Source organism: Saprolegnia parasitica (assembly GCF_000151545.1).
Source record: "Saprolegnia parasitica CBS 223.65 unplaced genomic scaffold supercont2.40, whole genome shotgun sequence".
Lineage (NCBI taxonomy): Eukaryota > Oomycota > Saprolegniomycetes > Saprolegniales > Saprolegniaceae > Saprolegnia > Saprolegnia parasitica.
Genome location: NW_012156434.1, coordinates 24,439 through 44,930, shown reverse-complemented (window position 1 = coordinate 44,930; position 20,492 = coordinate 24,439). Strand labels below are relative to the sequence as shown.

Here is a 20,492-nt window from a genome sequence, read left to right as displayed (position 1 = left end):
CCGACGTCGCCAGCTCGTTTTCCCGAAAACTCTCGTAGTTTTACCCACAAGGAAGCTGTGAGTCTAGCGACTTTGGTCCAAAACAACAGGTCATCGTCACGGCGATGACCGGCGAGACGAGAGAAGTAGGGCAAGGGTTACAACGCACGCATAATGATGGGACGCGACTAAATGCTGTGGCCTTCGGCGGGCGACGGGATCTTGAAGAGGCTTGTGAGCATGCTCTTTTCGCTGTAGTCGGTCGCGTAGCGGTCGACGATCTCGTCGATGAGCTTTCGGCGAGTCGGGTATGGCGGGAGGTACCATGCCGACTGCTGCCGGCACGCACGGTTGGCATTCATGACCGTCTACACATTCCGCCTCAGTTTTAGACGACGTTCAATGCGCGTACCTGGCGAAGGAGCTCGGGGAGGTCCCGACGCGTGACCACCATCCCGTCCATGAGCGGTCCAAAGAGCGGCACCTACACACATCGGACAGACGGACTTGCGAGACGAGATGGCTGCGTACGTCTGGCTTTGTGAGAACGTTGATGAGGAAGAGACCTGTGGACGTTTGCCGCAGCGGAAACACGACGATCTGCACAAAGTTAAAGTTGCTACTGCCGGCGTGAGCGCCCAAGAGGGAGCCATGAATATTGATCGATCGATACCTCGTGATCGTGCTCTGGTTGTACGCCTGCGGGTTGTCGCTCCAGACGATGTGCACGTGGTCGTTGCCGACGTGGCGCTTCTTGTCAATCTGCTGCGGGTCGTTGGCTTTGGTCGGCATCTTGGTCACAACATGGAACACGACTTCGGTCGTCGAGTTGGCGTAGTAGATTGTCGACGGACCATTCGAGAGCGATTTTGGGTTGTGGTCCAAGCCGCCAGGAAAGCCCTTGTGGGTCGCAAGCGTAATCTAAGTCGATCAACATCGCGACTTGAGACAAACGACCTCTCAAAAAGAACAACATACGGGCCACCCCAGCTCGAGCAGAAATTCTTCGTACTCGGCGCTGCCGTGCGTGTTGCTCAGAATTTCGTGCTGCTGCGATTGGTGCTTGCCGACGTAGACGACGCCAATCTTGATGGTTTCCCGCGACGGTGTCTTATCCAAGTGCTTGAGCGACCGCTCGAGCTTGACGCCGTTCTCGAGGATCAGCACGTGGTTCTGGCCCACGGTGCTCTCGTTCGGAAGAATCCCGAGCTGCGCGAGCCAGAGGCGGCACACATCGAGCGGCGAGATGCGCATCTTGGACGCAGCCGGGAGCGCGATCGACGACGACGACGGCAGCGCCGGCTGCAGCAGCGTGTTGGACTTTTTCACGTGGAGCGTTTCGGCGCAGATGCGCACGTTGAGCTCCATGACCTATGTTCATATTCATTCGCACGGAATATCCAATTGATACACTGATAGTTTCGATACCGAAAAGGCGTCGTAGAGCGCGAGCTGCGGCGGCACGACGAACGCATTCCAGTTGCCGTCGGCCGGCGGGTGCAAGCTCTTGGCGTGCGCGTCGTTGAGCATGGCCACAAACCGATCGAGGCGACCTTCGCCGAGGAAGCACTTGTCTTCGACATGGTCCATGGCGTCCTGGAAGAGATTCAGCGGCAGCGCCTTGGCGTCGGTCGCTTGCGCCGCCTGGAGCGCGTGCTGGAGCTTGGACGCAATCTGGAACGGGAACGCCGTGAACGAGACGCTCTCGGGCGAGAAGAACTCCCAGTACAGAAGCGTCGCTTGCGAGACGCGGTCGTTGCCTTCAAAGGACCGTTCGTACTTTTTGACGCCGTCGCTAGCAGTCCCGTGTCAGCGTCCCACATGTAAAAAGGTGCCACTTTACCAGAATTCAATGAGCTCCTTGCCCTTTTCTTCTTTTTGAAGAAAGGTCTTGAGGTACGCGTAGCACTCTTCGTCGTGGAGCAGCCGCTGCACAAAGCTAAAGCCTGGCACTTCAGTCGCGTCGCGCTGCAATGGGCCGCCATCCTGCGTGTACATGTCGTCCCACTCCATGTCGAGGTACTTTTGCATCGTAAAGCGGCCGCCGAGAAGCGTCTTGTCGATGAGGTCGCCGCCGCAGTCGCGGAAATGCATGGGAATGCTGTCGACGAGCAGGTCGAGGAGGCTCCGCTCGTGGTCGAGGCCCCCGACGCTGTTTTTGGCCGCGTCCGGGAGGCAAAAGAGGTTGCAGATCGACGTCGCGTTCGTCACTTCCGTGGGCAGCGTCGACTTGGCTTGGAGTTCGTCGGGGTCGCACTTGCAGACGTACGTGTCGTGCAGGCCATTGTTGTTGTTGCTACCGTGGTTCTCTTCGTGGAAGACGTACTGCGGCATCGAGGGCAGCGTGTTGCCTTTCGGCACGGTCTTGCGCAAGACGGGAAACGGCGCCATTTGCGTCACCTTCTCCGCGCTGGGCTGGGCCGGCTTTTCCAGCAGACGCCCGCCGCAGAGCGGGCACACGTCCGAGCTTGGCTGCGTCGCCAGCACGAGCGCGTGGTCCATGACGACCTCGAGGCGCTCGCGGTCCGGCGACGCCCGCGGCGGCAAATGCTTGGTCCACGGCTCGTCCATGGCACTGCCCACATCGGCATCGCCTGTCGTCTGCGACGGCAGCGGCGTTGGTGACGCCAACGGCATGGCTGCGTCCCACGTATACGTGCCCGTCATGTCGCGTGCCACGATCCGAGCAGTCGCCGCGTCGACGCTACTCCAACATTATAAGCTTTCAGACAAGGCGACGACGACGAGACCTTCCGACGACGGTCAAGACGATCGAGTTCATGTAGATGAAGCTGAGAGCGTTGGGCGGCAGCGCCTCGGGCTCGTCGGGAAACTCGGTACACGACGAGACGAGCTGGTCGACACCGGCCGGCGACGGAAACCCGTGTAAATGGTGCATCTACAAGCTCCAACGTGGATTGCAACGTCACGGCGTCGAGACGTACGAGGTGCATGAGGAAGCCTTCGGCCGCCATCGCAATGTCTGAAAAGCACTACACGGCTCGATCGAAAAAGAGACTTTCGAGACGAAAACAGTTGGTACCTGGAGCGACGGCTTGTGGCGGTCGCCGTCCAGCGACGCGCGCATGGCGAGGCCCAAGAAAAGCAGCGGCATGTCCATTTTGCGCTCGGCCGTGCGCTGCTGCTCGACTTGGAGCTGCCACGCGCCATCAGGAATACTCCCGATGAGTGCAGCCTCGAGTGCGTCAAAGAGAAGCTTGAGCACCGCCGCGTCGTTGAGAATCGTATCACACTCGATCACCCAGTCGCTCAGCGTCTCAAACACCGCTGTCGTCTTGGCAACGATCGTCTTGAGCACGGGGTTCTCGGCGGCCTTGAACGAATTACTCTCGGGCGTCGCCTTCTCCAGGCCACGAACGGAGCCCGACCACGAGTTGCTGCGCTTCCGCCCGCCCTGCGCATGCACGCTGCTCTCGGACGTCGAGTGCGTCAGACTCGCCATCGGCGACGTCGGCTCGGTCGGCGCCGTCTCGAGGATCTCGCGGACAACGTTCGACGCGTCTTCGACCTGCTGCTGCACGAGGAGCGAAAGCGCCATGATGATATGCTGCACGAGCGCGGGCTCGTACGCGAGGAGCGACGCATGGAACCGGTGCAGCGCGTGGACCACGGACAAGGCCGTGAGCGCCAAGCCTGCATCCGAGGACGCGCACGTGTCACAGAGCAGCACAACGTACTGCTTGACGAGCGGCGACGGGGCCGTGTTGAGCTGGACAACGATGAGCACATAGAGCCCCCAGAGCGCGCGTTGCTGGACTTCAGTCACGTCCGGAAACGTAAATTCAAGGATGCGGGTGAAGCAGCGACCGGCCACGTCGTGCAACTACGAAAGTCAGGCGCCCTTCTTTCAGCGACATTGCTTACCTCGGCGTCCATGGCGGGAATGTGCACGTCATCCGGTAGCGTCTCGAGTTGCGATGCGACGCTGAGCTCCGGTAGCTCGGGAAATTGCGCCGGCAGCGGCAAGAGCGCAAAGAGAATCTCCATGGACGAGAGCATGTTCCGCTTCATTTCGTTGCCAAAGCGCGGCATGCGCCGGTTGCCGTTCGACTTGTCGCCGCCGACGAGGAGGTTGCGGTGCAGCGCGCCCACCGACCCAATCATCAAGTCGATCGTGCGCAGAAAGGCCGGCACGAGCACAAGGACGCCAGGAATCGACCGCGTGAAGAGCTCGGCGCCGTGGTGCAAGACCGTCGAGACGACGTTCGTGCGGCTGTCGTCCTGGAGCGCACTCAGGAGAATCCGAGCGAGCGTCGCGGCGTGGGCAGGAATCAGCGTCGCGGCCGCGCGCTGCGTCAAGATCGTACACGCTGTTTCCAGCGCCACGCAGCGTGTCTTTTCCATCTCCGAGGACGTTAGGTCGCAGGCCGGAAGGAACCACTCGCCGTAGAGCGCAACGATCGTGCTGGGCGATGCAAGGTGGGGCTTGTCGCTCCAGAACCGGACGACTTCGAGGACAGCGTCTTGGACGGCGGTGCTCAATTGCGGCCGAAGCGAGGCAATTGTGCTCGGCGAGAGCACGTGCAAGAGTCGGTCGACGACAAGAACCGACCGATCGGCGTCGACGGCCACGTCGTGAATCAAGAACGAAGAGAATTCGCGGCCCATTTCTTCCTTGTCGACAGCAGCAGCCAAGTAGAGCTGCAAGACGTGGCTCAACGTCAAGAGCTCCAGTTTCCAGCGCCGAATGAGCTCGAGCCCAAATGCGATCGACGTCGTTGGGTTCAAGAGCCATTTCTTCACCATCGTCGCCAGCTCGGCCCAAACCTCGACAGATGCACCGTTGGGTTGCGCGAGGCCGTGGATCCACGTGTGAAACACCGTCGAGACCATCGGCGTCAAGACCACTTGGCCCGGCGGGTTGTCGCGGAGGCAGTAGGACGCATCGGTCGTTGCGAGCACGGCCTACATCCATATATCATGTGAGACGCCGGTGATGGTAGCGATGGACCTTGCGGAGCACGGCGAACGAGTGCACGTGCAAATGCTGCTGCGAGAGAAGCTCCATGAGCTCGATGCCAATGAGAAAGATGTTGCTGTCGTCGAACTGCGCGCCCGGATGAAACACCTGCGACACGTGTCCGATCATCGACCGGTGCAACTACACACCATGGCTCGACCACCATCGTTTGTATATCAAGTTGATACCTCGTGCAGATTCGCCTTCATCACGGGCGGCATGTACTGCGTGCCCTTGCACAGCTGTGCGTAAAACTTGATGCCGTCGACAATGAGCTCCGGGTCGCGGTAGGCAAAGCGTTGGCGAAGCGTCTCCATGACCACGTCGACATAGTCTTTTCGGGACCAGAGTGCGTCCATAAACTTTTGCTTGGACCGGAGCTTGTAGAGCCAGCGGGCCATGACGCGCTGGAAACTCCCGGGACAGTGATGGAAGAAGCCGAGCTTGTCTGTCTTCTCCTTGAAGCCGACTTCGATGCACACCTAAACAAGACGCTCCCGCCGCCGATACAAGAGATACAACATGTCAAGTACCTTGGGGTACAGCAGCGGCATGAACGAGCCCATGAGCACGTTGCACCAAAACATGAAGCGCTGGACGTCGACGTCCTTGATGTTGTCGCTGCGCTCGAGGCTCAAATCCATCACGTACTTGAGCATGTCGACAGGCTCCTCGGCCTGCGTCGGGCCCGGGCGCTCCCACCCAACGACCGCACCTTCCGTGTAATGACGCGGCGGCAGGTACACGTTGGCGTTCCCGCTGGCATACGGCGAAAAGTCGATCGACTCGGCGAGCAAGTCGAGGTGCGAAAAGCCAAAGCCGAGCTGGACGTTCTCGGTCGACGTCGAGTCGAGGAGCGTGGCCGTGTTGCGCATGTCAAAGTCCGCGTCCATGAGGATGTCGGCGTACAGCGCGAGGCAGCTGCAAGCAGATAAGGCGCATGAAGATAATGGTGGATAGCGATGCGTACCGGAAGGCGTATTTCTTGATGAAGGGCATGTTGTCGGCGAGGAGGAGCTTCTGGAAGATGGTCAGGAACCGATTGTGCTGCCAGCCGGACGCGAGGAGACTCTTGTTGCTCTTGATGAGGATCTCGAGGCCCTCAAAGACGTCGGTCCAGTCCTCGGTCTGGAACTTGCGGTTGCGCAGCTTGTTGATGACGCTCGCCTTGTCCATGACGACGTACATCGTCTCGAGCTCCGTGAGGTACGCGTGGAGGACGCTGAAGAAGGTGCTGCCGTTCACGACGTCGCGCCAGAAGAGGTCCTGCTGGTCCGGCCCCGACGACTTGAGGAACTCGAGCGCGGTCGCGAGCCTCTTCCGGGGCGGCTTGTCCTCGGAGAAGAACCGCGCGAGCTTCTTCGCCTCGAGGGCGACGCCCGGCGACGGCGACGTGATCTGGTGGCCCGCTCCTTGCATGCAGTCAGTGATGCCAATATGGCCGGCGACGTTCGAACTTCGAGTCGTGCTTCGAGTACCGTTGCTTTTTTATTATACGCTACAACTATCAAATCGAAAGTTTTGTACCCAAAGAAATACCAACGAACTTCGGTTTGCGCGTGTAATCGAACAACATGCAGCTTATTAAGAGGACCGGCGGACGCCAGATCGCGCATGCGCCCGTCGTCATCGCCTGCATGCAGCAAGAAGAAGCAGAGGCCAAAGCCGCAAGGACATGGCCACGTACACCATGCCAGCGCTTAATGCACCGAGCTACGGGAAGCGAACATGATGCTACACGAGGTTCCATGAGGCGGCTTCGATGACCGCTGGTAGCTTAGCCTTGGCAGCTTGGCCGTGGCGCGTGGTGCAGAGTCTATCAGCGGGAGTACAGAGATAGCTATTGCAACCAGAGAGAACCACGTTGTGCGTAATGGGCGCATTGTCGCGTGCCTCCGGGCAGGGTCGACGTGGGCGTGGGCCCACCATGGCCATGACAGCACCTTGGGCAATGGCCGCAACGACGATGGCACCTGGGGCTGCAGCCACCGCGTGGGCAGCCAGCCTTGGGACACAGTCGCCACTGCATGGGCCGTGCCAGACAGAGCGCCTGCCTGTCCCGCGCCGGTTCTTTTTTGCTCTAGATTTCACTCGACACTGGACGACCGCTGATTGGCTACCGGCGACATACAAACGTCAAGAGACGGCGTTGGCGGCGACTGACGCGGCCGCCAAAACGCAAAGCGACGTCAAGATGGCACACCAGATGGCCATGGCCGTGCAGCAGGAGCTGCGGAAGCTGCCCGGCAACAACGTACTCTGATCGATCGACCGATGCTCTGCAGCTCATGCGGCTTGGTGTAGAAATGCGTCGACTGCGACGCGCCGTACCCGCAATGGGCGACCGTGTCGTACGGCACGTTCATGTGCCTCGAGTGCTCGGGCCGCCACCGTGGTCTTGGCGTGCACATCTCGTTCGTGCGCTCCGTCACGATGGACTCGTGGACAGACAAGCAGATCCGCATGATGCAGGTACAGCGGCGATGCGCCAGGAGACGCTGCTCATGCTATTACATGGATGCTAGCTCGGAGGCAACGACCACTTTCGCAGCGAGTTCAACGCGGCCGGCGTGCCCAAGACGCTTACGATTGCGCAAAAGTACAACACGCCGCAGGCGGAGGCCTTCCGTGCTCGCTTGCAGGCGCTTGTTGAAGGCACGTCGCCGGCGCCATTGCCGCGGTGGGATCCATCGCACAACCCGGCGGCGGCCTCAAGTGCGGCGTCGTCGTCGTCGCACGGCAGCTCGGACACGCTTGGCGTCGAAGCGCTCAAGGGCGAAAGCGAACAAGACTACGTTGCCCGGTAGAATCGATATGCCAGTCTCTCGTTCTCTTGTGCTCATGGTTTGTGGGTAGGCAAATGCGCCTGCGCGAAGAAGCCCGTGCCCGCATGGCGGCCAAGTTTGGCTCGTCGGGCATGCAAGGTATTGGCAGCGGTGGCAGCGTCTCGAGCAGCAACCACAGCGCCAGCGGCGGCTACGGCGATGTCACCGAGTACGTGTTGTGTCAATCGAATGTTGTATCCTCACGAAACCACCTGCATAGAACCCTCGGCAGCGCGTTTAGTTTTCTCTCGACGACTGTCTCGTCGGCGGCGTCGTCGGCTGCGAGCCTCGTCAAGGAACAGGACCTCTCGACCAAGGTGTCGTCGGGCTGGAGCAGCGTCCAGTCCAAGCTCGCGGACCCGGAGCTCACAACGTCGGTCAAGTCGACGGCGTCGTCTGGCTGGTCGTTCCTCACGTCGACGACCAGCTCGCTGCTCAAGAACGCGCAGTCGCTTGTCGATGCGTCGGCGCACGACGACCACGGCAATGGCAATGGCGGAATGTTCCCTCGCACCAACCCAACGCTGCCGCAAACGAGCGCGTACGAAGGCATCCATGGTGGTGCGTCGTCGTCGTCGTTCAAGTCGTTCTCGCAGTCGTCGGCGACGCCACTGGAAGCGCCCGAGCCCAGAGCCGCGACGTTCCCGCCCGCGACGCCGCTCGACGCAACGCCCAAGCCCGAGCCATTACCCAAGCCCGAGCCCAAGAAAGTCGTCAAGAAGGACGTGGATTTTTTCGGCGAATTTGGCATGTAATTATCGAAGCACATTGGTTTCGTCCATTTTTGCGATTTATTGAGACGCGAGATATCAACCACTTACATGCAGATAATGCGCCCTTCCGAGACCACATTATCGACCGTTGCATCCTGATACAACTCCATTCTACTGCGGTGCTACCACGGTGTGGCTCCCACCGTCCAGGAATGCAGAGAGCCGCGCAGACAACGGACAAGCCCCGCGCGACCAGCTGTGCTGTATTATCCTGTGCTATTGAGTGAAATAATGTTGTGGTGTCTACTGCGTCGTGCGATTGCCATGCGAATCCAGGGTCCTTCGTCAAGGCGTGGGGGTGAGAGAGCCTCTGCCTAAACCTACCCCTCTCTCTGAAAGGGGTCGGGTTACTGTGCTGAAACCGGGGCTCGAAACCGCGCCGATATGCCGCCGCGGCGCAAGCGCGACGGTGTCGTCAAGAAAGCGCCCAAGAAGCCGCGCGACTACAAGAAGTTCAACCATGACTCGGTCGCGGCGCTCCAGATCATCACAAAACCCAAGTCGAAAGAAGACGAGGCCGCACTCTTCGCCACGAACAAGGCGTCGCTGCTGCACGCGACGTTCCATCGCGCCGTCTACTCGATCATTTCGCAGTACCACCAGTCGTACATTGACTGGTACCCCGACCACCCAAAGAGCTACGAGCGACAAGGCTACAGCCAATTCGAGCTCGGTAACTACATGAAGGCGATCGAGCGCCTCGGCCAAGCCATTTACCTTGGCACCAGCAGCGGCAAGGTGTGGCGCACCCTCGGCAAGGCGTGCTACCTTCAGTGGGAGCGCACCCACGCGTGGGGTCTTCTCTGGGACGCGAAAAAGTGTTACGAGGTAGGTGGTGCACTTCCGGGCGATGGCGACATCTCAAAGCGTCGACGTAGTATGGACTCCAGTACCTCGAAGTCGCGACGAGCCCGTTTGTGATGCTCGAGCTACTCCAGGTCTTCGAAGGCCTCGGGGACTTTTCCAATGCGCTGGGCACGGCGCGGACATTGCTGTTTGTACGCTGCGACGCTACTTTGCGTCGTTTTCACTCTCGACTCGTAGACGTATCCGCAGTTCAAGCTCGTTGACCGCGTCATATTCCACGCTGTCGTGCTCATGTTCCAGCGCATTGTCTTCCAGCAGATCGACGTGACGTCGTCGGACTGCAACGAGCTCTTGGAGCAGTGCTGCGAGTATTGTAAATTTATCATTGACAAGGACATCTCCAAGGTATCGTCCCAACGAGACGACAGTATTGTCCACAACCTTGTAGACCGACTGGTTTGTCGACGTCTTGTACATCACGGCGCGCGTCCATGAGACACGGGGCCTTGCCCGCACCGTCAAGTACGCGGCCAAGACGTACGAAGAGCTCTATCGCGTCGCACTGCGTCAGCGTTTGTTTACGCCGCTCCCGGGCAAAACCTACGCCGATTGGTTCCAGGACCAGTCAACGTGGAAGACGTGGGTCGATGTACGAACCTCCTTTGCACTACGAAATGTGGTACTTTACGCATGACGCTTGCTAGTACTTTGACGCGCGCCACTGCTACATTCTGTGCGTCGATGCGACCCAAGAGGCCATCAAGCGCATCAAAACTCGCCAATGGAACGCGTCGACGTTTGCGTGGGGGCCCGACGCGACGCTTTGGCTCCAGCTCGGCCATGCGTACTTCAAGTGCAACGCGATGGTTCCGGCGGTGGCGGCCGCGACAACGGCTTTCTACTTTGGCCATTACCGCGACGACATTCGGTCGACGCTTCTCGAGTGGTACCCCGACCGTTGGCGGTACGCTGATATGCATTACTCGATGGACGTGTGTGACCGTCGACTAGACCGCTCTTGGAGTGCGAAGCCAAAAGTCAAGTGATAATCGCGTCGCTGTTGCGTGGCGTGTGGGGCCGCGACGCTGCCAAGCAGCAGAAAGCCAACGTGATTGCCGCCGCGATCCAAGCGTACGCGACGTCGCCGTACAGCAACCTCCGCGCGCGCAAGGTGCTCTTGCGCTACCGCTTTGAAAAGTAGGGGTTCCGATGACAATATTGTACAACAGAAGCATGTCGATGGTAGGTACGCGCCCAAGTTTGCAGCCCAAGACTTGGCCGCCCGTACCCTCCAAGTATGCGCACCCTCGGGCCTTGGCGATTGGAAAGGATGATGCATTGTAGCGAGCCAGTCGACGCTGGCTGTCGACTCTGCGGGCCTACTATACGCACAAGGCCAACTGCGACCACCGAATGCTCGCGCTGGTACGTCGCTGCCTTGCGTCCGTCGTCTCGTGGAGGTGCGTAGGAATGTAAATTGTCGCACAACCCGTACGACCGCCTCGTTCGACACGAACTCGGGACGCTCTCGCCCATGTATCGAGCGCTCTTTGCCGCGCAAGCCGACGCGGCGACTACGATTCAGGTACCACATCTGCGGGCGGCGAATTCTCAACATGCCAAACTAGCGCGTCTACAGGGGTGCCAAGGTCCGGTTCCAGTTTCGCTTGGATGTGGCGGAAAAGCGACTGGCCGATGTCGAGATGCTACGGCGCACGCGAGCTGCTTCGACGATCCAGCGACGCGTCCGCTTCATTCGAGGCCATGCGATTCTACGCACGCGGCAAATTTGGCGCCAGCGACGTACCAGACTCGCGGTGAACCTCCAGCGACTCTACCGGAAGAAGCACTCGCGCATGGCCCAGTTCCTCCGGCGCCGCGTAGCACTTTTCTTCAAGGATGCTTCTTGACGTTGATAGTGCGTAGGCCAAGCTCAAGGCCGACGAAGCGCGGTATCAGCTCCACCGCCGCATGTGCATTCGCATTCAAACGTGGTGGCGCCGGCACGTGGCCTCGTCGACCCGCGACGAACCTCTCAACGAGGTAGTCTTGTCGACTGCCCGACAAGAGCACGACGCGTCGATTAGGCGCAATTCCTCCTCGAGCGACTCTTGCGCGGCCATGAAACCCTGTACGCATGCGCGTTCGAGGCTATTATTTCGTGCTGAAATTGGCCATGTCTAGCATGCACGACGAGCGCGATTTGGACTTTTATGCTCGAAAAATCCAAGCCATTTACCGCGGGCGGCGAGCGCGGATCAACCTCAAGGGGCTCCAGCGAAGACGCGTGCCGCCACCGCCCTCCATCACGGCCACGCTACGCGCGTCGGTATGCTGCCTTGCTCGACATTTCGTGCTATCGTTGTCGTTTAGCTGCCCGTCGCGAGTCTCGGCGTCGTTCGTGATGGCATGGCTGTCGCTCAAATTCGCCATAGTTTCGAGGTGGCCGAAGGGCTCGTGCTCGAGCCGAGGCAACCGCTCCAACATGACATCTACTGCGCCAACCTTACAGCCGCACTGGCTGCGAACGCACCCAGCATCAAGACGATCCTCGCACCACCGGGGTGTCTCTTGCGGTGCGACTTGGCCAAAGCTACTCGAGTGACGCTGCGTGTTTAGCGACCGCGGGCTCGGCTGCTTGGTAGAAGCCATGCGCTCGAACCAGCTCAAGAACCTGCGTGTGCTTGCGATTGGCGCAAATGATATTCAAGGCGACGCCCCTTTTCGGTACCGTCGTCGTGTTGGTTGCGGCTTGCAAGAAACTGTACCAGGGCTCTGGCCACATGCGTGCAAAGCGCTCATTTTCAGCTGCGCGAGCTCATTCTGGAAGACAATGCGATGAATCTCAGCGGCGTACTTCACGTCGCGAGTGCGATGGGAGATTTTTCTTCGGCCGGTGTGATCTTGGTCGGGATCTCGCTCACTTGACTTGAAGTGATCGTTTAGGTACGGTCACTTGATGCGCGTGGTGCTCGGCCGTGCTGGTGTTACGGACGCGGCATGCGACGCGATTGGGAAGGCACTCGCAATCAACCGAGTGCTAAAGCGGCTCGAGCTTCCTGGCAACAAGATTCGAGACGCTGGCGCCTCGTTACTCGCAGCTGGATTGCAGCAGTCACCATCGTTGCACCTCTTGGACCTGAGCGACAACTGCATTGGGTCCATCGGTGGCCTCGCGCTCTGCGAGTGCCTCCACGCGCCGTCGTCTGCATTGCGCGTGCTTTTACTGCGCAACAACAACCTCCAAAACGACGTCGTGCCGCGTCTCCGCGCCATTCTCTTCCTGGCGATCGACCACATCGAGTGCGTCGACGTCCGCGGCAACTTGATCCATGACGACCACGTGCTCGAACTGCACGCACAGTTCCCACCGCAGGCTGGCGAGTATTACATCGTGCCAGAGGCGCTACCACCCGTGTTGGTACCAAGTGCAAGCGCTGCATTTGACGCGGCCAAGTTGAAGCTGCTCCGGCAACCTGCGACGGTGCGGGCCACGAGCAAGCCGCGCAACGCGCTGCAGGCGCTACGCCATGCGCAGCGAAACCGGCCTCTCGGCGGCTACCGGAACGCCGAAACGACATTGCTGCAGCGCCCGAGGCTGCCGTCCAAATGTGTAACTTGACGTCTGCAATAAGATCGCAATAAGCACGTGCAAGATCCAGATGTGCAAGATCACTCAAATGCACAAATTGTAGAAACCGCGCACACGTGTCGCAGCTGTTACGCGGGGTTTCATCCGGATAATCGCGCCGGATACGACCGCATCCGGATACCCACATGGAATATTGGCGAGGGCGGCGTGACTCATGGCGGTATCCGGAGGATTACAGCCCGTCGTCGTCAGTGGGGTCATTGCCGCGACGCCATCTTTGTCGGCCTCGTCCACGCCCAGTACTCCTACTGCTACTACGCTCATCGCCACGCATCATGGTCCGACTGCTGCCACTGCGGAACGGGTTCTTCTCGGCGCCGCACATCTCGGAGACGGAAGAAGTCGAGCTGCTCACGTGGGCGCGGACGCTCGTGCCGTCGCTCAACTCGCCCGATTCGGAGTGGGCCTTCTCGCACGAGAAGAAGGGCATTACGGTCTCCGAGGACCGGCAGAAAGGCGGCCTCTTTTACAGCATCCGCGGCGTCGGCGCGGTCCAGGCGTCGCTCGAGGACGTCATGGACATGATGATCGCGACCAACACGAGCGAGTTTCGGTCCATGATGAAGCTACTGCTCAAGGACATGAGCCTCGACTCGGCCGTGATCTACCAGCGCGACCAAAACGACTCGGAGAGCTTGAGCATCAAGTGGTTTGCGCTCAAGAACAAGGCGGCGATGGCCACGTCGCAGGACTTTTGCGTGCTCGAGTACGCGGGCATCTTGTCGGCCGACTACATTGGCGGTGACCCCAACAAGCTCGTCGGCGTCTGCCTCTACGAGTCGATCGACCAAAGCGAGTGTCCATCGCTCTTTGACAGCCATCGGCTCGAGCGCGGGTCCATCTCCAAGTGCGGGTATCTCTTCCGACCCACGGACGAGCTCGGGACGCTGGAAGCGCAGTTCATTTGCTCCATTCGGCAGCCGCCGGTATGAAGGCATACGCTTCTTGCATTGGATGTCATGGTGTCGCTGTAGGGCATCCGCACGACGCGTCGATCGAACCGCGCAATGCTCCAGTACTGGGCCGAGTCGCTTTCCAACATCCAGGAAAGCGTGCACACGCGCCGCATTAGCCGGCTCCTCACGCAGCGCGAGACGCCGACGTGGGTGAGCGACCACGAGCGACAGTGCTGCCACCTCTGCCTCAAGTCGTTCACGGGCATTCGGCGAAAGCACCACTGCCGCGCGTGCGGCGAAGTCATTTGTAAGAAATGCTCGATCATCAACTCGGTGGATTTGCCACCGATCGGCCTCACGACGATGCGCATCTGCAAGTCGTGCTCGGACGGGAACTTGATCACGGCGAGCGCGCAAGCCGCCGACGACCAAGGCGCGCCCGAGCCGCTCTCGCGTCGGGGCAGTGCGCTCGACCCGCGCTTCTCGTCAAGCATGCACGCAAACGAGCTGGCGCTGACGATCCCGTCGTCGAAAAGCTCGGTGCCCGACTCGGTCGGCATGGCGTGGCTGAGCCAGATTGCAGCGCGGGATCCGACCAAGCGCGAGATGGTCGAAAAGCTCATGGAAGGCTTTGGGCTCCAAGAAGAAGGCATCTTTGAGGCGAGTAGCGGCGAGTACAACCCCAACGCGCCGCCCGAGGACATTTACGACTTGCTCTGCGACCTCGCGTCCCAAGCGCTCGACTGCAAGTTTGCGATCGTGCACATTCTGGACGAGAACCGGCAATGGTTCAAATCCAAAGTGACGATCAAAGAGTCGGACATTGGCCGCGACTTTTCCTTCTGCGAAGTGCCGGTGGCGACGCGGATGCCGGTCGTCGTCCTCGATACGTGGAAGGACGGCCGGTTCGAGACCAACCCGTTCGTGACCGGACCGCTGCAAGTGCGGTTCCTCGCCGGCGCGCCGCTCTTTGACGTCGATGGCTCGTGCGTCGGCAGCGTCTGCGTCCTCGACTCCAAGCCGCGCGTGAGTTTGCCGCCAACACAGCTGGCGCTCATGGAGAAACTCGCACACTTGGCCATGGTGTCGCTCCAAGAGCGCCGCGAGGCTATCGCCAAGAAGCAGCTCCTGATACTGCCGCGCCCGCAGTCGGTGAGCTATGAGAGCGCGAAGCCGTTTATGCTGGGCCAGGTGCCGTACAACGCGCAGCGCGCATCGGACCTTGTCCCGCTGCAGAGCTCGTACACAAAGACCGCGCCGTCGGCGTCCCAAGCCGCTGCGATGCAAGAGCAAAAGAAGATGCAAGAGCAAATGCTCGAGCTGCTGCACCAGTCGTCGTTGACGCAACAACAGCTCAAGACGACCGTGTCGCGCCAAGACGCCGGGCTCCCGAGCTCGGGCGAGCGAAGCGTGTAGGGTGTAGATAGATCTAGTAGATATTATAATAACGACTGCACCCGCAGCGTCGTCCTCTCACGTCCTCGCCGACTTTCAACTGACGCAGGATGACACACACACTCTTGATACCAGCTCAATGAGTGACATAATTACCAAACCCGTCTCAATACCAATCAATTAAAAACAATGGTGAGACACGATCGAGAAATGTATCGTCCCCAAGAGGTCCAATCACTCTAGCCTTTCGTCGACTGCGATCGCATGTGGCGCCGATCCCTGCTGCTTCGCCGCTTGGCGCCGCGCCATGCCAAGGTCGCGCGCCGCTTCCAGAGTAACCCGGCGGCCAAGGACGCAGCGCCTGCTGCGGACGGTGCTGCTGTCCAGCCCATGCCGGTGGATCAAGGCGGCTTCTTCAGCCGCCATCCCGAGTACGTCTTTGGCGCCGTCATCCTTGCGATCGGCGGGTACATTTACCGCGGCAGCAAGAACCGCAAGTTCTTTGAAGCGATTCAAAATGAAATCGCCGACGCGACGCCGATCTCGCCCTACGAAGCCTTCGAGCTCCGGTCCCAGAACGACATCACGTACACGGCGCCGGCAACAGCTTCGCGCTCACGTGCTACGCATTAGGCCCGACGTCTTCCAGAAGGTGCATGCACAAGCCAAGGCGTTCTTCCCGACCAACGAGGCGTCGGTGCGGGACTTTGACTTGTGCCTTGGCAGCGTCCTCAACGGCATGCAGCTCAAGAACCTGGTACTACTTTACTACGACGTGCTTGGGCAATATGAAAGGACCGGGCTGTAGCACCACCTCGAGCGTGTCCTTATGAGTCTCCCCAAAAACGACAATGGCAAGTGCAACCTCGATACGCTCATGGTCGCCTTCTCGCTCGCAGTCAAAGGCGACGTCAACGAGCGCCTCGCGTGCCTCTTCCAGCTCCAAGCCGCCACCAAGGACGCGACGTTGTCTCTGGAGCAGATCGAAGCCATCCTTGGTAAGAGGCTGCGCTGCATCTTCCGTGATGCTACCTCGTATGTAGAGCATATTTTGACCACATACCAAGTGCCGGCCGAGAAGCGCGTCGTCGCCGTTGATGACAAGGCGTACCCGTTCCAAGAGTACACGGTCGGGTCGGCCCACGAGCTGCTGCAGGCCGCGGTGCAGGCTGCGATCAAGGACAAGTCGCTGCCTGAAGTGGCACCGACGCAGTATACGCTCGACGACTTCAATCTGCTGCTCAAGTCCAAGAGCGTTTGCATCTGGGGCGAGTGCTTCTCGAGCAAGCGTCGCATGAAGGCCAATTAGACGCCTCGTCCTGCGCCTTGAACACAAAGACAGCGAGACATCTTCGAGCGCTTGTATGACTTCTGTACTGGGATAACAAGGGTCGTTCCCCATGCCTTGCGGACGCCACATCTCTTGGATTGCCAGACGTCCGACCATCTGGTGCTGCAATTGAAGTTGGGCAGATGGCCGCCAAGTTCAACCGTCGCATCCATCGCGCGCACGACATGCTGCGATCTTTCACGCTGGACGCTGGAGTCGCATCGACTGCTTCTACCTACGGGCAGGCTGCGGTGCCCACGAACGGCAGTGAAGTCCACAGATCGATCGCGCACAAGGCCATGGACGACGAGCGGCCGTCAAGAGTGGGACGTCGTCACATTGCCTTTCTAGCAGCTACATAACCGGACACCGTATCCGGCGTGACCTTGGATTCGAATGAGTTGGCAGTTTGCAATTCGCAGTCACTTCACAAGCATGCTTGGCCACGTCCCTCGCCGCGCCTTCTCCAGCGTACGCGCGTTGCTTGCGTCATGAGCTCAACGACGTCATGATGCTGTAGCTTAAGAAGACAGCGCTCTACGACCTCCACAAGGAGCTCGGCGGCAAGGTAGTCCACGCGGAAGGCATCTTGTCGGACTGACATTCTGGGTAGATGGTCGACTTTGCCGGCTACTCGATGCCCGTGCAATACACGGCCGGCATCCTCAAGAGCCACACGCACACGCGCACGCCCGGTTGCGCGTCGCTCTTCGATGTCTCGCACATGGGCCAGCTCCGGTACACGGCGGTCGAATGCCATGCGGACCTCGTTTAACGAGATGTTTCTTGCTAGCATGACGGGCAAGGACCGTGTCAAGTTTCTCGAGAGCATCGTGGTCGGCGACATTGCGTCGTTGACGACGGGCGAGGCCAAGCTGAGCTTGATCACGAACGAGAAGGGCGGTATCATCGACGACTGCGTCATCACGTCGTACGACGACCACCTCTACGTGGTCGTGAACGCTGGTAACCAAGACATCGACTGGGCGCACATGCAGGCGCACCTCGCCAAGTTTGACGGCGATGTCCAGCTCGAGCGCATTGCCGACCGGTCGCTCGTCGCCATCCAAGGTACACATGCAGACTGCAAGCTCGTCTCTCACCTCGCGCAGGCCCGGGTGCGGCCGAGATCATGGCGGGTCTCGTCCCGGCGTCGGTCAACCTCGCCGATATGAACTTTATGACGGGCACGTTCACGCGTGTGCTCAACAACGACGTGATCCTTACGCGTTGCGGCTACACGGGCGAAGACGGGTTTGAAGTTTCGGTGCCGAGCAGCTCGGTTGAGGACTTTACGCGCAAGCTCCTCGCGGACGAACGTGTCCTCGAAGCGGTACCCTTCCCATACTCACGCGACAAGGAATCGTAATTCCCTCATGCTGGGTAGGGCTTGGGCGCGCGCGACAGCCTGCGCCTTGAGGCCGGTCTCTGCCTCCACGGCCACGACATTTCGCCCGAGACGACGCCGATCGAGGGCGCGCTCGCGTGGACGATGAGCAAGCGCCGGCGCGAAGAAGGCGGCTTTCCGGGTGCTGACATCATCTTGGACCAGCTCAACAACAAGACGTGGACCAAGAAGCGCGTACGACGTGGATCCTATCCTCAAAGGACAAGGTTTCATATGGCTGGATATGTAGATTGGCTTTACGGTCGACGGAGCGCCGGCCCGCGAAGGCACCGAGATCTACAACGTCGCCGGCGACCGCATCGGCGAGGTCACGAGCGGCACCTTCAGCCCGTCGCTCAAGCAAGCGCTTGGCATGGGCTATGTCAAGAAGGGCAACCTTAAGATTGGCACGGAGCTCCACTTCAAGGTCCGCAACAAGATGCAAAAGGGTCTTGTCGCCAAGATGCCGTTTGTGCCCGCCGGCTACTACAAGAAGGACGAGTAGACACCATACCTTAGCGTCGTCTTAGAACTAATAGCTGTGTGGCGTATGCGACGAGCCGTGCGAATATGGAGCCGTCCCTTGCGGTCGCTGATGTTGTAATCGGCGTCAGCCGTGGTGCCACGTACGCATCAAAGAATGCAATGAGCTCGGAAGGCAGCCCATGCGCGACATAGTCGGCGATCGCACACTCGGGCGCGGAGGCCGCGAGGTGTCCGGCCTTTGTGAGCGCCTCGTCCAAGAGGTTGCGGGTTCGCGCCAGCGGCGCGGCGTTGGCACTGTTGCTCGCACTGGCCTCGGCTTGGAGCGACTGGGCACTGCGTAGCAAATCCAAAAGTTGCTTTCGTAAGCCTCGGCGGCGACCAATCTCGGCCGTGATGGCTGGCGTCACGAACGCGAGGCGGTCCAGCCGAACGACAGTCGCATCCATTGGATAAAATCGACTGCGCGCAGGGACGGACACTGCGTCGGTGGTGGCGGCTTGAGCGCCGCGACGATGGTCGTTGGTGCCACCTTGCTACTCGTGTCGTCGCCGCGTTCGGTGGACGAGGCATGCGATAGCATAGTACGCCCCTTGCTCGGCTTGATCGACCGGTGGGCGACGAGCGGCCGCGGTGCCATCATCACGGTGTTTACAGGGACGCTGTACCGCCGGGATGCGATCCCGAGCCGACTCTCACCACCGTTGCTCCGCCGAGTAAAGTGCGACTCGGCCGAGCGCACAATGACCGGCGGTTGGTGCAAGAGCACTTTCGTGATCGAACGTCTGCGCGCACCCAGCCATTGCAGGACATGATTGAACGACGCTTTGCGCGGCTGCTTTGCCTGTCGCGGCTTGCGCTTCATCTGGTGGGCGACCTCGAGGTTGTAGAGGCGAATGCAAAGGTCTTCGACGAGGACGCTCACGTCAAAGACGTGGTGCCAGCGGTAAAACGCGGCGTGGATCAAGGCGCGCGACTCGGGTGTCACGAGCAGAAAGAGGTTGGTACGCGGGTTGTCCGCGGCGCCTTGAAACACGAGGTTGAGCACGGTCGCACAGCGCAGGACCGTGATTGAACTCGCATGCCCCAGCGCCGCCATAAAGTGATTCAAATACGTCGTGTTGTGCAGCCAGAGATCGAGCGGCAGCACGTTGTCGAGCACGAGCCGGTAGAGCGTCAGCGTCGCGTGTGTCACGAGGCGCGCGTCCGACGTCGCAGCGATCGTCGAGAGCACGTGGAGGTACACGAGCTTGCTCAAGCGCAGGTACTTGGCCTTGTACCACTCGAGGAGAAAGGTCGCGGTCGACTGCATCGCGGAGACATCGCCTATCGCACAGCTTTGCGCGAGGATCTCGAGCGCGCTGTTGTAGAGTGTCGTGCAGCTATAGACGGCCGCGTCCGCGGTCTCGACTTTCACGATCCAGTGCTTTTCGCGGAGCCGCACAAGCGAGTAGTTGGTCGCGACCGATAGTATCTGGATGCTGGTCCGCGTCCGTGTCCGTGTCCGAGTCTGTAGCGACTGGGCCGAGAGGTCAAAGAGGTAGAATGCATAGCGGCTCCACCCTGTCCGCGGCTCCAACGGCGGTGTCCACACCATTGTCGTGTGCGGTGCCACGTCTACGGAGATTGGATGTGGCATGCGGATACCGAGTAGTACGCTGCGTACCTTCGAGCTGCGCGATGCGGTGCACCTTGGTTTGCTTCTGCAGCAGCGTGCGCGAGCGGCGCCCTGCATCGCGATCCTTGAACCAAAGCTTGAAGGGCACCATGGCGCTATCGTTCTGCTGCCCGACGGTCCCTTTTTGCTGGCAAAACCCCTAGATCGGCCAGTCTATCCGGATACCATGCTATCCGGATGACTACCTTGACGTGGCAGAACCAGAGCGCGCGAAGCGCGTACGCGCGGCACGGGAGCTCGTCCGGCGCCGATCGCTTGACGATCTTCTCGAGTTGCGCGATGATGCCGTCAAAGGATGACGCTGGC

The 20,492-nt window shown here is 60.0% G+C and overlaps 7 protein-coding genes across 7 annotated transcripts; 5 read left to right on the top strand and 2 right to left on the bottom strand.

Moving 5' to 3' along the window:
* Positions 1-126: 126 nt before the first annotated feature.
* SPRG_08751 (hypothetical protein) lies at positions 127-6,388 on the bottom strand. Its single transcript, XM_012347983.1, has 15 exons — positions 5,931-6,388; positions 5,494-5,881; positions 5,149-5,442; positions 4,952-5,101; positions 3,865-4,905; positions 3,023-3,823; positions 2,925-2,972; positions 2,730-2,878; positions 1,823-2,683; positions 1,408-1,774; positions 958-1,350; positions 653-900; positions 511-598; positions 392-463; positions 127-347 (listed from the first exon to the last, which is right to left on the bottom strand). Exons 1-15 carry the CDS (start codon positions 6,377-6,379, stop codon positions 168-170), a joined length of 5,529 nt encoding a protein of 1,842 aa, XP_012203373.1. The 5' UTR covers positions 6,380-6,388; the 3' UTR covers positions 127-167.
* Positions 6,389-7,091: 703 nt separating this feature from the next.
* Positions 7,092-8,564, top strand: SPRG_08750 (hypothetical protein). The gene is made up of 5 exons (XM_012347982.1): positions 7,092-7,214; positions 7,265-7,432; positions 7,486-7,763; positions 7,817-7,954; positions 8,006-8,564. Exons 1-5 carry the CDS (start codon positions 7,155-7,157, stop codon positions 8,538-8,540), a joined length of 1,179 nt encoding a protein of 392 aa, XP_012203372.1. The 5' UTR covers positions 7,092-7,154; the 3' UTR covers positions 8,541-8,564.
* A 363-nt stretch (positions 8,565-8,927) lies between these two features.
* On the top strand, positions 8,928-12,987 carry SPRG_08749 (hypothetical protein; the record flags this gene model as incomplete). The annotated part of the gene is made up of 16 exons (XM_012347981.1): positions 8,928-9,386; positions 9,437-9,556; positions 9,603-9,770; positions 9,814-10,014; positions 10,070-10,329; positions 10,377-10,562; positions 10,612-10,660; positions 10,710-10,790; positions 10,834-10,950; positions 10,994-11,245; positions 11,292-11,408; positions 11,453-11,496; positions 11,550-11,694; positions 11,739-11,941; positions 11,985-12,092; positions 12,312-12,987. Exons 1-16 carry the CDS (start codon positions 8,943-8,945, stop codon positions 12,985-12,987), a joined length of 3,171 nt encoding a protein of 1,056 aa, XP_012203371.1. The 5' UTR covers positions 8,928-8,942.
* A 196-nt stretch (positions 12,988-13,183) lies between these two features.
* SPRG_08748 (hypothetical protein) lies at positions 13,184-15,349 on the top strand. The gene is made up of 2 exons (XM_012347980.1): positions 13,184-13,943; positions 13,992-15,349. The coding sequence occupies exons 1-2, from the start codon at positions 13,293-13,295 to the stop codon at positions 15,327-15,329; spliced, it is 1,989 nt and encodes a 662-aa protein (XP_012203370.1). The 5' UTR covers positions 13,184-13,292; the 3' UTR covers positions 15,330-15,349.
* A 207-nt stretch (positions 15,350-15,556) lies between these two features.
* Positions 15,557-16,727, top strand: SPRG_08747 (hypothetical protein). The gene is made up of 4 exons (XM_012347979.1): positions 15,557-15,895; positions 15,942-16,065; positions 16,117-16,306; positions 16,352-16,727. The coding sequence occupies exons 1-4, from the start codon at positions 15,573-15,575 to the stop codon at positions 16,615-16,617; spliced, it is 903 nt and encodes a 300-aa protein (XP_012203369.1). The 5' UTR covers positions 15,557-15,572; the 3' UTR covers positions 16,618-16,727.
* Positions 16,728-17,047: 320 nt separating this feature from the next.
* Positions 17,048-18,638, top strand: SPRG_08746 (glycine cleavage system T protein). Its single transcript, XM_012347978.1, has 7 exons — positions 17,048-17,109; positions 17,159-17,206; positions 17,252-17,376; positions 17,432-17,709; positions 17,751-17,971; positions 18,026-18,220; positions 18,276-18,638. The coding sequence occupies exons 1-7, from the start codon at positions 17,074-17,076 to the stop codon at positions 18,528-18,530; spliced, it is 1,158 nt and encodes a 385-aa protein (XP_012203368.1). The 5' UTR covers positions 17,048-17,073; the 3' UTR covers positions 18,531-18,638.
* Positions 18,639-19,203: 565 nt separating this feature from the next.
* SPRG_08745 (hypothetical protein) lies at positions 19,204-20,441 on the bottom strand (the record flags this gene model as incomplete). Its single annotated transcript, XM_012347977.1, has 4 exons — positions 20,372-20,441; positions 20,175-20,325; positions 19,333-20,125; positions 19,204-19,276 (listed from the first exon to the last, which is right to left on the bottom strand). The coding sequence occupies exons 2-4, from the start codon at positions 20,275-20,277 to the stop codon at positions 19,204-19,206; spliced, it is 969 nt and encodes a 322-aa protein (XP_012203367.1). The 5' UTR covers positions 20,278-20,325; positions 20,372-20,441.
* Positions 20,442-20,492: the final 51 nt, after the last annotated feature.

Coding starts and splice junctions, on each gene's coding strand:
- SPRG_08747 (XM_012347979.1), top strand. CDS start 15,573: ATGTGGCGCCGATCCCTGCTGCTTCGCCGCTTGGCGCCGCGCCATGCC. Junction 15,896..15,941: donor CGGTCCCAGAACGACATCAC/GTACACGGCGCC, acceptor GCTACGCATTAG/GCCCGACGTCTTCCAGAAGG. Junction 16,066..16,116: donor GCATGCAGCTCAAGAACCTG/GTACTACTTTAC, acceptor ACCGGGCTGTAG/CACCACCTCGAGCGTGTCCT.
- SPRG_08750 (XM_012347982.1), top strand. CDS start 7,155: ATGGCACACCAGATGGCCATGGCCGTGCAGCAGGAGCTGCGGAAGCTG. Junction 7,764..7,816: donor GAACAAGACTACGTTGCCCG/GTAGAATCGATA, acceptor GTTTGTGGGTAG/GCAAATGCGCCTGCGCGAAG. Junction 7,955..8,005: donor GGCTACGGCGATGTCACCGA/GTACGTGTTGTG, acceptor CCACCTGCATAG/AACCCTCGGCAGCGCGTTTA.
- SPRG_08748 (XM_012347980.1), top strand. CDS start 13,293: ATGGTCCGACTGCTGCCACTGCGGAACGGGTTCTTCTCGGCGCCGCAC. Junction 13,944..13,991: donor GCTCCATTCGGCAGCCGCCG/GTATGAAGGCAT, acceptor GTGTCGCTGTAG/GGCATCCGCACGACGCGTCG.
- SPRG_08751 (XM_012347983.1), bottom strand. CDS start 6,379: ATGCAAGGAGCGGGCCACCAGATCACGTCGCCGTCGCCGGGCGTCGCC. Junction 5,102..5,148: donor TGAAGGCGAATCTGCACGAG/GTATCAACTTGA, acceptor CATGGTGTGTAG/TTGCACCGGTCGATGATCGG. Junction 2,879..2,924: donor AAGGCTTCCTCATGCACCTC/GTACGTCTCGAC, acceptor TGGAGCTTGTAG/ATGCACCATTTACACGGGTT.
- SPRG_08746 (XM_012347978.1), top strand. CDS start 17,074: ATGCTTGGCCACGTCCCTCGCCGCGCCTTCTCCAGC. Junction 17,710..17,750: donor GTCGCTCGTCGCCATCCAAG/GTACACATGCAG, acceptor CACCTCGCGCAG/GCCCGGGTGCGGCCGAGATC. Junction 17,972..18,025: donor ACGAACGTGTCCTCGAAGCG/GTACCCTTCCCA, acceptor CATGCTGGGTAG/GGCTTGGGCGCGCGCGACAG.